Source organism: Zosterops lateralis, assembly GCF_965231275.1.
Source record: "Zosterops lateralis genome assembly, chromosome: 21".
Classification (NCBI taxonomy): domain Eukaryota; kingdom Metazoa; phylum Chordata; class Aves; order Passeriformes; family Zosteropidae; genus Zosterops; species Zosterops lateralis.
This window is the reverse complement of record NC_139781.1, coordinates 7,123,240-7,135,844: the sequence shown is the minus strand read 5'-3', so window position 1 is coordinate 7,135,844 and position 12,605 is coordinate 7,123,240. Positions and strand designations below refer to the sequence as shown.

General features: G+C 45.2%; 1 protein-coding gene across 2 annotated transcripts in view; it reads left to right on the top strand.

Moving 5' to 3' along the window:
- Positions 1-12,605, top strand: part of DCX (doublecortin) — a gene marked incomplete at both ends in the record, with an annotated part of 76,641 nt that overhangs the window by 58,502 nt on the left and 5,534 nt on the right. The window contains 2 exons of one of the 2 annotated variants that reach the window (XM_083876238.1): positions 2,117-2,219; positions 6,169-6,291. In XM_083876238.1, the coding sequence (XP_083732364.1) occupies positions 2,117-2,219; positions 6,169-6,291 (226 nt within the window). Of the gene's footprint in view, positions 1-2,116; positions 2,220-6,168; positions 6,307-12,605 lie in introns of both variants that reach the window. The other variant, XM_083876237.1, reaches the window with a different exon arrangement.

Below are 12,605 nucleotides of genomic sequence, written 5' to 3'. Positions count from 1 at the left end.
GGCAAATGCAGAAGTGATTGTTTCCTGAATATTCAGAGTTCAGCAAGTGGGTTATTGAATTCTCTACCAGCCTCCAGTGCTCAGCCAGCTGAGCTGGCTATAAACTATCTCATAACTATAAAACACACATCGTGTCTGCTCTCTGGAGGGACAGCAATGCAGAAAAGTGAATTGCAAGTAATCTCTGTTTGAAATGCAGTCAGTCCTTGGACATTCTGGGGCTTCTCCATCGTGTTTAGACTCAAATCTGAAGATTTTCTTCATTGCCTGGACTTTCTTTTTGCTTGGGGTGGTTGTGGGCAGTCAAGGACAAAAAATCCACACTTGGATTTCTGACCTGGAGACAACAAAAGCATCTGTGGGTTCATTCTGATTTCATGCAAAAGGCTGGGAAATGTTTGAAGCCTTTTGATCCAACTTTAAGTCACAGATTTAACTGCACAGTGGAGCAGAGCAGCCCACGGGTCCTTTCAGTGGCACAAGTGGAGTCCTTGGTGTTCAGATGGGAACTGGTGTGTTGAGCCAAACCCAATTATTTGCAAATGAATCAGTGCCACACATCCTCAGGGGGAGGGATGGAATACCGAGGGCTGGTTTGAAATGTCATCTTTTCTTCATGAGAATTCTCTGCAGATGAAGTTAGCTATTTTCAGTCTAATTTTAGGCAATCAGAAATAGGAATTCACCAGAGCTAGCAGAGAAAATTCTGACTCTGATCAAAGGCACGGCAGGTTTCAGCCTGCTCCATTTTGGAAATCATGACAAAGTGAAAAAACCAGGCTTTTCACTAAGGTTTGGCATTGCCACCAGTGCTGGCACTCACAGGCAGTGCTTTAATTATACATTATACTAACCAGTGTGAAATACTGAGCCTTATTAAGATAGCCAAAAGCCTTCTTTAGAGTTGATTTATTAGAGCTTGAAATTAACTTTTCACAGTCCAGCTCTGAGAGATCAGCAGATAGAGAAATTCAGCTCTGCCTCTGGTGAGTTCCCTGTGGTTGTCTGCAGTGCTCTCTCCAGTGCTCAGACAAACCGTGGGCAGCAGCAGCAGCTCTGAGCCTCTTCCCTCCATTAGAAACATCAGAGCCCACCTTGTGCTTGCTTGGAATGGTTTCCTGGAAAAGTGGAATTTCACTTGGTGTGGTGGTTTCATGTTTGATGAATTCCGTTGTGCCAAATTTAGTGTAGTGGTTTGAGTGTCTGCTCTTTTTACCTCTGGGAGATTGGATTGTTGGGAGAAATGTTTTTGTAACTGTAACTTTGTTAGTCATTCCTTTCCCTAGGAGGGACTTCTCCTTGATGTCCCTCTGCTCTGACCAATGGGAGTGAAGAGGTTTGTCTTTGTGTCACTGTCGTGGTTTGAAAGCAAAACGAGTGAGAGGCTCCAAGTCAGAAATATAATTTAATAAGAAAAAAGGTTAAAAAGGTAAAAATAAAATCAATGCAATAACACAAAAGAGCACTGCCAGAGTCAGAACACACCCTGAGCAGGGTGGTGGGAGCAGTCCAGGTGAGGGGCTCTTCCTGAAGCAGTGATCCCACAGAAAGGTCTGGCAGCTCTGCTCCTCTGGGAATCCAGTGGCTCAGGGCTGCTTGTCCTGTCCCAAATCCCAGATTCTCTCCAGGTGGGAATGCTTGGCTCCTCCCCCTGGGCATTGGGAGCATCTCCCAATGGGATGAGGAGTCGTGCAGTGGCTCCTTGATGGCCCATTAAACAGAGAGAGCTCCTGGAGGGAGTTCCCTGTGAGTCCTGGGCAAGGCATTGATGGGCCATGAGCAGAAGAGCCCAAAGGAGGGGCCTGGGAAAACACTGCCCCACCTGGTTCCAACAGCTCGTGGAGATGGGGATGGAATAAATACTTTATGTACATCCTACACTACAACCCAGGAGAGTCACCAATCAAACTGGTCTGTGTGAAATAGTATAAAAGGGAGACACATCCCAAGAATCAAGGAGTCATTTTCAGCCTTCTGAATCTCAGAGTTGTGTCGTTGTGGTGTAAAACAACATTGTGCTGTTTTTTAAATTTTTATTTTATTTATTATTTATTTATTAAATCTAAAAATTAAATTAAATTAAAAACTGAAATGAATGACTTTGCTCTCTCTGCAGGTGACCTGTCTCCACGATTTCTTTGGGGATGACGATGTGTTCATCGCCTGTGGCCCAGAGAAATTCCGCTATGCACAGGACGACTTTTCCCTGGACGAGAGCGGTAACATCAAACACTCACTGTGCTTTTATTGCATTGCCACTCACTTCCTTCTATCTGATAATGATGCTGAGTGCTTTTGTTCTGCTCTTTAACACCCAGCACATGGAGTTTTAACATCCTCTTGTGATACTTATCCAGTCAGCACTATTATAATCAGGCAAACACTGACTGAGGTAGCCCAAGTCAGGATAAATTAATTCCTACAGCATTTTGACATTTCCTGCAAAATCTGGGAGTGTTTATGCTTTCAATTTTCTCCAGTCACAGTCAGATAGATGCAGTTTTCTTGAGAACTAATCATCCTTATGCAGACACATGCATATTAAAAATGGAAACAAGCAACAGTTGGGAAAAAAATAATCAGATTTCCACTTCTTACTTCTGCTGATTCAAAAAGCAGGACAATAATTCCCTTTTTGGGGGCATGACTGGGACAGTACTGTTATTTCTCCTTGTTGCCACTGCCAGCAGAAGTCTGTAATAGTGTCTCTGTGATCAATTAAACCACGAAATCTTGGATTTTACAGAATATGCAGAGCTGGCTTGTAGCACATTCCACCCACCCCACCTGGCAACTGTACCCACCTGTCTGCAGGTGCCAGTGAGTGCAGCAAGAGGAAATGAATGTCATTTTCACCATTTAAACAAAAAAAAAAAGAGTGCTCTCCAAGAGTCTAGGCTCACTTCCCAAAGCTCTGGGTGTGCTGTGTAGAGAACACAAGCTCCATCCTGTCGTATGTGCTGCAAACTTGTTCTATATTAAAGACCAAAGAGGATTTTTGGTGGGTGCCAGGAAGCCAAGCAGCCTCTAATCTCCAAACACTGTGTTTTTTATGACTCCTTTGCAAGGCTGATTTTATTTTAGTGCTGGTGCTCCTGACCCGTGTACTCCAGATGAACCCACTTGATGGTCTTGGGTAATTCACAGAAAGTTTCCAAGGTTCAGCTGAGCCTTTGCAGGCAGAGAATAAAGCCCCTGTCAGGCTGGGGAAGTGATCTGTAAGCTGAGCTTCACATTTTTTTACCACTCAGCAGTTGAGTCAGCTCCACAGGGAGCTCCACACTGGAAAACTGCTTGGATGAAGTCCTGGCACAACAACGGGATGGGAAGCCCAGATCTCTGCCTCCACTTCTGCTCACTGCTCTCCTCTCCAGCTCGGATTCCTCTGGCAGAAAGAAGCCAGGTTTGCTGTTGGGAAGGCAGCAAGGAGCTCCAGGGGTATTTTTAGGGGGAATGCAGCTCTCAGGAGGCAGATGAGGAGCCTCAGCACCCATCACCTTTCCTCTTTCCAAGGCAGATGCTGCCAGGAGAGCTATGAGTCCTGAGGTTTTGCAGATGACTGAAACCTCCCCTGTCATGGGGAAATTTCTCTTTCCTCTTTGGATGACACACACCAGGATTGCTGGTTATTATGTTCACTCCTGGCAGGACATCAGGAAACAAAAAGAGAAGCAGCACAAGAGAGGATTATGTCATCTTTTTCCTCCTGGCTGCCCACCACAGCTTCCACCCTCTAATCCCTGCTGCTGAGCACCTTCCAGATGACATTGCTCTGTCCCTTTTGTACCCACTGCTTTCAGCACTGTGGAAATGTCACATTTTGGGGACATTTAGAGGCCTTTTTACACCAACCTCAGCACAGCCAGGTTCCCACCTCCTGCAAAAGCTCAGGGATTGCCTCTCGTGTGCTGACTCTTGCCAAGGGCTGAGCTGGAGGAATTCCTCAGAGTCAGCCTTTCTGTGCTGGAAAATGCAAAGCCAAGTTTCCTTCCAAGGAATTACTCCCCAGGGAAGAAGATAAATTTGGAAGCTCTTGCGAAGACCTGACATGATGTATTTTTACTTTTTAGGTTTATTTTTTTTTTTTTTAGTGAGTAATTCAGGTGACTAAACACAGCTGCCTGACACCCTTTGAGTCCCCTCATAACATCAATACTGCTCTTCATATATAAAAAATTGGGGCTGTATTGGTGCTGGACCTCTACAAGCTTTTCTGTGACATCATCTGTGATAATCCAAGTAATTTTGAAGGAAAAAAAAAAAGACAACTTTTTCCATTCCTGATTTACAATTTCCAAGATTGATTTAGCAGGAGGGAAAATGTGCTGACTGTAGGTTTAACTCTTGCCATGCAGCATCCCTGGAGCACAAGGCCTCCTCTCCTCACATTCTTGTGCTGCACAACCCAACAGCAAAACTCTCATTTCAAACCATCCAGAAGGAGCAGAGATGGACCCTGGGCTGGCTGAGAATGAGGAAAGCCTGGGGGAAAATTTAAGGCAATTACATCTTCATAGATACACTGATATATAATTAAATACCACATACATTTAGGTCAGACAGCTTGCTGTTGGTTGACCAATTATTTATCTGCTCTGTGCTGCCTTAATTCCATTTGGGGACTCCATTCCAGGGGGTCCTCAGAGTGGAGCATGTGGGGCTGAGCTGAGCTTTGCCTGCATGTGGAACACACAATTCACATCTGTAAAAAAGACACATTTTTCATATCTTGGTGAGGACAAGCTGTTGGAGGAATGAGGTGGGACCAGCCAACACTTGACAAAAAGGAAATCCCTTTTTTATTGCCTTCTTCTCAACTGGGTTAAGTTAATAATTTGAGGGGTGGAAAGTTCTTTTTTCTGTTAGCTCTCCAAGTGAATAAAGGCAGGTCCTGAAGATCAGGCATGCCTGAAATCCTGGGACACGTGGAGGTTTGTTAGTATTTCAGTTCCCCTCTGCAGGACTCTGTAGATCATGTTTACATCTTCCACTCTCCCTGGCCTATTCAATTTTTAAGAAAGCACAGTTGGAGTTCTCATCTGCTCATGTCTTCCAGCACATAAATCTGCTGGGCTTGTTTATACAAACCTTGCTGAAAGGGACGAGTGGCCAGGACAGAGGATGTGCTTTGGAAAACCATTTTGTCTTCCTTTGCTTTCTGCATCTGAGAAGCTGCAGCTTGTTGAGGACTGGAGAGGCTGATCCCAGCTGGGTGAAAACCTCCTGGGGCAGCTGCCCCATCTGCCACTTGGAGACTTTATTTACATCACACCACGAGCTGTTTGCTGCCTTTCTGCACCTGCAGAACAGGCACTCATCATCCCTGTCACTGGGTACTCATGGAAGGGTTACAGCAAATTAACTGGATTTTCTTGGCCTGGGTGTTCCCTCAGTCAGTGTTGACCATTTTCATTGTGCTCGTGAGAGCCAAGAGAAGGGGAAGGGCAGAAAATGTTTGGTAGGACACGGGTAGGAGCCAGCTTTTCTCTTGCCCTTGGTATTTTCTGCATCTCTCTGTAGACAAAGCTGCCCATGGCTGATTCCCACCAGGGCCATAACCAGGTGGGTGTTGGAGCCCTGGGAACTGAGAATTCCAGACTTTCTGTGCTGACAGGCTCTGACCCCCAAGCAAACACTGCATGGACCTGAGGCCATGGAAAAGGCTCCCAAAATGGAGTGACAGCACTGGGATTGTGGGTGTGGAGTTTGAATAGAGGTGTGTGATGTCATGGGGTGGAAAACTTAGAGTTTAAGGGGTTAGAATATATTAATATATATAAAGCAAGATGGAGGATTTAGGGCAGAGGCTGAGTCCTTTTTCACCTTCTTCTTCACCTTCTTCTTCACTTTCTTCTTCATGGGTATGGGTGGTATTTTGTAATTGGATAGAAAAGTCAGCATTGTGGGACATGAGTGGTTGGTTATTGCATTAAAAGTAAAAATAATTCAGGTATCATTTCTTAATTGGACAGTTTGTGCTTAAAAGGCCTTGTAGAGAAAGAGACAGAGGCCATTTTTTAGTTTGTTAGCTCGAAGTGCTGTAGAAATCAGGGTTTGTAAGACTGTAATAGAGATAAGAATTAATAAATATGAAATAGCATTTAATCCCTAGCAGAAAAGAAAATTAAAAAAGACAAAAATGCATTGGGTGTATCTGTGTCTCCCCAGAGTGCCGGGTGATGAAGGGGAGCCCAGCAGGGGCCACGGGCAGCAAATCCTCCCCCACCCCTCAGAAGAGCTCGGCCAAGAGCCCCGCGCCCATGCGCCGCAGCAAGTCCCCGGCCGATTCAGGTAACCACCAAGATGGTGAGTGAGCCTTCCTTGGACTCTGGGGTTCTCTGTGCTTGAGGGATGTCACCCCCTCACTCAGCAGGTGAAGATGTGGAAAGCTTCTTTGTTTTTTTGACTCCATCACTTATATACACTTTTTACAGAAGGCCAGGATTGGCCCAAGGAGGTTAAAACCTCCTGACTCTATTGGTCACTCTGACCATCAGTCACATTCTCCTCTCCCCCCCACAGGATGGTGAGTGAGCCTTCCTTGGACTCTGGGGTTCTCTGTGCTCAAGGGATGTCACCCCCTCACTCAGAGGGGTCACAGGTTGTGACGTGGGTGTGGACCCTCACAGAGGACAAGCAGGCAGGTGAAGGCATGGAACGCTTCTTTATTTTTCTGACTTCATCACTTATATACACTTTTTACAGATTGGCCCAAGGAGGTCACAATCTCATGACTCCATTGGTCACTCTGACCATAAGTTCTCCTCTCCTCACCAAGATAGTGGAAAAACAAAGCCCACAGTGTTCCCAGGTGTCCCCTGTAGATGCAGAAGTGATTGAGGGTAACCCCTTGCACAGGTCAGGAGTGGCTCCTTCCAATCATTGTTTAAAGGAGCCCACTGACCTTGCAGTTGCAGAAGAGGTGATGGGTTTATTGATGTGACACTGAGGCGCTAATTCAGCAATGGAAGAGAAGGGAAATGGGAATCCTAATTTGCTGCAGCAGCAGCTTGTATCATTTGAAATGCCTCCTTCCTTCTTCAGCATCAACCTGGGTTGGCAGCACATGGAGAGCTGCAGAGCTGTCAGTCCAAGGCTGGGCTGCACATTGCACTAATCCTGGTAATTAATGGATTTTAGAGTCATGGAGAGTTTCTGGGGTTATGATTGATGTCTCACCTGCCTGCCTGTTCTGCTCCAAAAGAGACTCAGACATGGCCTCTCACTAAAATGGCCAAATCATCAATTAAACATGTCAGAATTCCAGGAGAGATTCAGGTTCAGGTGCCCCACAGCATCAACACAGGTGATATAAACCAGAAATTCCTTTTCACTCTCATGCTGATGTGCTGCATTTTGCATGGGAATGTCACACAAGAGCTGAAATGGGATTATTAGACAGAAAATTCTCTTGGCAGTGGTCAGAAGGAGTTCCCCCAGGAAGCAGTTCATCTGTTTAGGGTGTGTGGGTGTTTTCCAGCCACCCAAAGGGACAGTGTGAAATTGGCTGGCACATGCCAAGGCTCTGTGTTTTTTAAACAATTGATTCTTTCTAAGGTGGTTTTGCCTTCATAAAGCTTTTTCTTTGAGATTCCATTGTTGGCTATTGTCAAACTCAGCGTTTTCAGGCTGTTTTCAGGCTGGTTTTTGGGGTGTTTTGGGGGCTGGTTTTGGGCCATTTCCAAGGTATTTGGGGGGCATTTTCCAGGCTGTTTTCCAGCTGATTTTGGGGGGATTTGGGGGCATTTTGGGGCTGTTTCCAGGCCATTTTCAGGCCGGATTTTGGGATATTTTGAGTCACTGCATTCAATTCAATGTATTAATTGCCATAATTTAACCACTTCCACAATCCCAAATGTGTGCTAAAGCTGTGTGGGCACATTGCTGGGAAAGCTGAAACCAACAGATTTACAAAAACCCAGAAGTAACATTCAGTGAGTGATGTGGGAGTCAACTCATGCACGAGCAGCTTTAAACCTTCTCCACAAGCATCAGGTGCTGATTCCCACCAGAAAGCAGAGTTTACTGCATGAACACGGAGTTTAATGTGAAATGGCAATTATTGTGTGCCTGATTTAACTGATTTTAAGCAGGCCCAGGATGGTGACTCATCTGATGAGCTTTAATGAACACACTTAGCAAAGCTTTTCAAGGGGAGATTAAAACAACCAGAAAGGCTGAACAATGACCAGTTCCTGGAGTTAAGGTCAGTAATGAAGAACAAATCAGTTTGTTTTTTTAATCTGTCCAGACAAAGGTCTTTCCTGCTTTCCTGTAATTTCAATAAAGGAAAAAAAAATGCCACTTGTCCTGATTAATGAGAATTAAAAAGACTGAGCTCTTTCAGGGCTGAAAAATAGAAGAGTCTTGTTTTCTCAGGACAGAGAGAAAAAAAAGAAACACCATTTTGTATTCCTGTGTTGAACTGGTAATAAATTAAGTGGATTTACACATCTTTTAAGAATCAATATTTACATTTAGATGGGATTTTTTGAGTTGTCACAATCAAAAAGCAAAGAAAGCTGAATGAAGTCTGATTAATAAAAGATGATCTGACCTATTTTTTTCCCCTACAGAATCTCACCCATTTAATACACAGAACTATTTAAAAGCAGTTTTACTTCAAATACATGCAATATTTCTGCTGTGTGTTTGCTCTCCTACCCATTTGTACCTTTTTTATTTGTTCCCTTTCACTCTGCTGTGGTTCTCCTGTGGAAACTCAGGAGAGTTTTCTTGGTTTGGGGTAATTTCTTTTCTTTCCAGCTCTTTGCTGTGTTGGTTTTTGTCTCCTTTCTTCCCACCAAGGTCTCCAAGGCCACTGTGGCATGTCTGGGCACTGATGTCAGTGCAGGTTTGGGGGTAAATCTTTGGGTGAGGGGGGTCTGAACCCACCTCACAGGGAGGTGTCAGGGCCTCCCTGTGCAAAGCTCAATCCCTTCAGGCAGCCAGAGCCCTTCAGCTCCCAGCACATCCAAAAAAAGTGAGGTAGAGAATCCACAAAAGCAATTTAAACATTGTTCTCTTGGCACTGTGCTTTCCTCTTGCAGCCATTTAAATGAATGAACGAAAATTAAATGAATGAATGCAGAAGAAAGAAGTGCCTTGCTCTAAAGAGACGGGAACACACCCCCGTCCTTGTATTCCCAAGGGAAATTCTTTCTCCCTTCCCTCACTAACAATTATATCTCAACCTGTATCTCTTCTTCCTGAGCAATGCCAGTGCATTTGTGGCAAAATTGCAGTTACAAAGCTTCTGTGTATTTCTAGCCTTAATTTTTCTTCCTAGGGAGTCAGCTTTGCTAAAAGACAGAGCTTAGAGCAGTGAAATCCATATTAATCCACACCTGCACCATCCAATTCCTTCTCCTAACATGACAGAGGAAAAAACTGGGCACAAGGAGAGAAGTGTCTGTGCCTCTGCTCTGATGCATGAGATTTAAATGGAGTAGGGTCAGCATGAAGTTTGGCAAAATTTCTTTAACAGACTGCTCCAATGGGGAGTCAGACCAAGCAAAAGCCAGAGCTGAATCTCAGGGGAGAAACACAGGAGAGAAAAGAATGATGTCATTTGCCATTCTTTCTTTGTTACAAAAGCCTGAATTTATCTTACACTAACTGACATACCAAACAAGGGTTCAGTTGTATAAAAACATGGGCTGGGATAGGAGAGCTCATGATTTTTAAAACCAGGACAGAGTCACAGGGATCTGAACTGAAATTTTAAAATGTTTTTGCATTGATTTGGCTTGAGGAGAATATAAGCAGGGCTCTGAGGCTGCTGCAGGAGCTTCAAGTGCATTAATGGACAGAAAAATCACATTCTCCAGGCAGCAGCAATCAGCAAACAGAGCCAGAGTGTCCGTCTGTCCTGGCTGCAGGGCTGATCCCAGGGGTCATTAGGGATGAGTGTGTCCAAAGGCAGCAGATGTCTGGGGAATGTCCCATGGGACAGAGCAGCTTGTCCCTTCCCTGTGTCCCCTCCTTGTGTCCCCTGCTTGTGTCCTCTGCTTGTGTCTCCTGCTTGTCTCTTCCTTGTGTCCCCTGCTTGTGTCCCCTCCTTTTGTCCCCTCCTTGTGTCCCCTGCTTGTGTCCCCTGCTTGTGTCCCCTCCTTTTGTCCCCTCCTTTTGTCCCCTCCTTGTGTCCCCTGCTTGTGTCCCCTGCTTGTGTCCCCTGCTTGTGTCCCCTCCTTTTGTCCCCTCCTTGTGTCCCCTCCTTGTGTCCCCTCCTTGTGTCCCCTGCTTGTGTCCCCTGTTTGTGTCCCCTCCTTGTGTCCCCTGCTTCTGTCCTCTGCTTGTCTCCTGCTTGTGTCCCCTGTTTGTGTCCCCTGCTTGTCTCCTGCTTGTCCCATCCTTGTCCCCTCCTCGTGTCCCCTGCTTGTGTTCCCTGTTTGTGTTCCCTGTTTGTGTTCCCTGCTTGTCCCCTGCTTGTGTCCCCTGCTTCTGTCCTCTGCTTGTCTCCTGTTTGTGTCCCCTGCTTGTGTCCCCTGCTTGTCCCTGTGTCCTGCTTGCTGCCAGCCCACAGGGCACTCCCAGGAGAGACCCAAACGCGGGGGAAAAGGGTGCCAGCACTGCAGAGCTGAGTGCCTGGGAGTTTGGAGGTGCCTGAGCAAAGGATGCCTGTGCAACCTGAGTCCTTCCACTCCTGAGGGTTTATTTTTCAGGATGGCTCATGCTCTCTGAACAATTGCTACATTTCCTTCCTGCTGTCCTTGTTCTGCTTGTTCCCTTTCTTTATTTTCCTGGCACTGCAAACCCTGACCTGGAGACAGAACCATCCATGGATTTCATGCTCCTTCCTCTCACTCCTGTGGGGTACAGGCTCCTCAGACTGGGATCTCATTTGCAGAATCCTGGGAACCCAAATCAAGCACAGATTATTAACCTTATTTAACAAATTGGTAGAAATAGCTATCTTCACATATTTTGAGCACTCACTGTGAGCTTTGAGCCTTGCTTTTTCCAGTTGTTTGTGGACACAAGTGTGAGTTCCAAAGATGGATCTCACTAACCTCATTTGCAGGTCTTGGTGCTTATCACCAACTGGAAATTCAGATCCAGAGCCCCAGTCATCCCAGCAAACCTAAGCAACACTCAGGGAGCAACTCCATATGAAAAATCTGATGAAAATAAGTCTAAAAAAAGGCTGAAGAGGGACTTGAGTGATATGACAAAGGGGGGATGGACTTAAGCTGAAGGAGAGCAGGTTTAGATATTAAGAAGAAATTCTTTACTGTGAGGGTGGCCCAGCCCTGGCACAGGGTGCCCAGAGCAGCTGTGGCTGCCCCTGGATCCCTGAAGTGTCCAAGGCCAGGCTGGACAGGGCTTGGAGCAATGTAGGAAGGTGGAAGATGTCCTTGCCCATGGCTGGGTGGGAAGTGAGATGAGCATTAAGGTCCCACCCAACCCAAACCATTCAAAAATATCTGCGGGGGAAGCAGAGAGAGAACTCAGTTTACCTGGATCTCACATCTCAAACATGTCAGGAATATTCTCCATCCTCCCTTTCACATGCTGGACAAGGCTGATTTCTCTCCTGAGTATAAAATCCCTCGTGCACAGGGGGAGGTGAGGATCCTGTGGAAAAAAGGTGCAGTTAAATTATATGACATAAACACTTTAATGTAAATTGACGTTGCAGAGCAAATACAATGCCACGAATAACCCATAATGCACAAAGAATAAAATTGTGGAAAAAAAACCTCAAAGAATTGAAAGGAAAGCTGGTTCTAAAGAATAGTTTCTAATAGCTGAGTGTAGGTGAGATCCTGAGCTACCCTAAATCATCAGCAGATTTTAGTGGAGCAGCAGTGTTCTGCACCACCTGGGACCTGGTCTTTGCCTCCTGATATTTTCTTGCATTTCAGTTCAAAGGAAACACAGGCAAGTTTGCTTATGAACACTATTCTTCATTAACAGGCAGAGAAAATTAAACTGGGCTCCTTCATCGTTGCTCCTGCTGCAAAATTCTGCTCTGTTTGTAATGATATCCATTTGTCTCATTCCATTTCTGATCGGGATGCCACATCTGGTTTTTTGTTGATGCTCATAAAATATTTACATCCCTTCTGTAGCACTTAAAACTCTCATTGTATTAGGGAATTTCTGTCCTGCCCTGCAGCAGTTACATCCATTTTGCTGCACACTGGCTCTGCTGTTGTTCCAGCCTTGCTTGTGGAAGGGAAATTGGGGTTTCTTGCAGAGTTGTTAGGTGGCATTCTTCAGCTTAGGAAGGATCAGTGACACTTGGAGATAAAAGAAAGAGGCATTTTAGAAATTGGAAATGGATTCTAGCTAATGGAGATTATATCAGTCCTCTTGTTCCCCACATTTCCTTTAATAGGAAACAGAAATTCACTCAGTTAAATAGAACATTAAAGAGATCCAAGTTGTTTTTTTTTTTTTAACTGAATTGCCTTCATTATTTGGCATATAGTTAGAGAATTCTAATTTTTTTTTTCCCCACCAGCCTGGAGGGCAGCTCATTTTGTAGAGTGGCCCAGCTCAGTGCAGGGGCCAGCAGGAAACAGCTTCTGCCTTTCCAGAACAGGTTTTTTTTTCCCCTCTCAATAAAAAATGGTCTGAGAGGGATAGGGAGGTGAAGT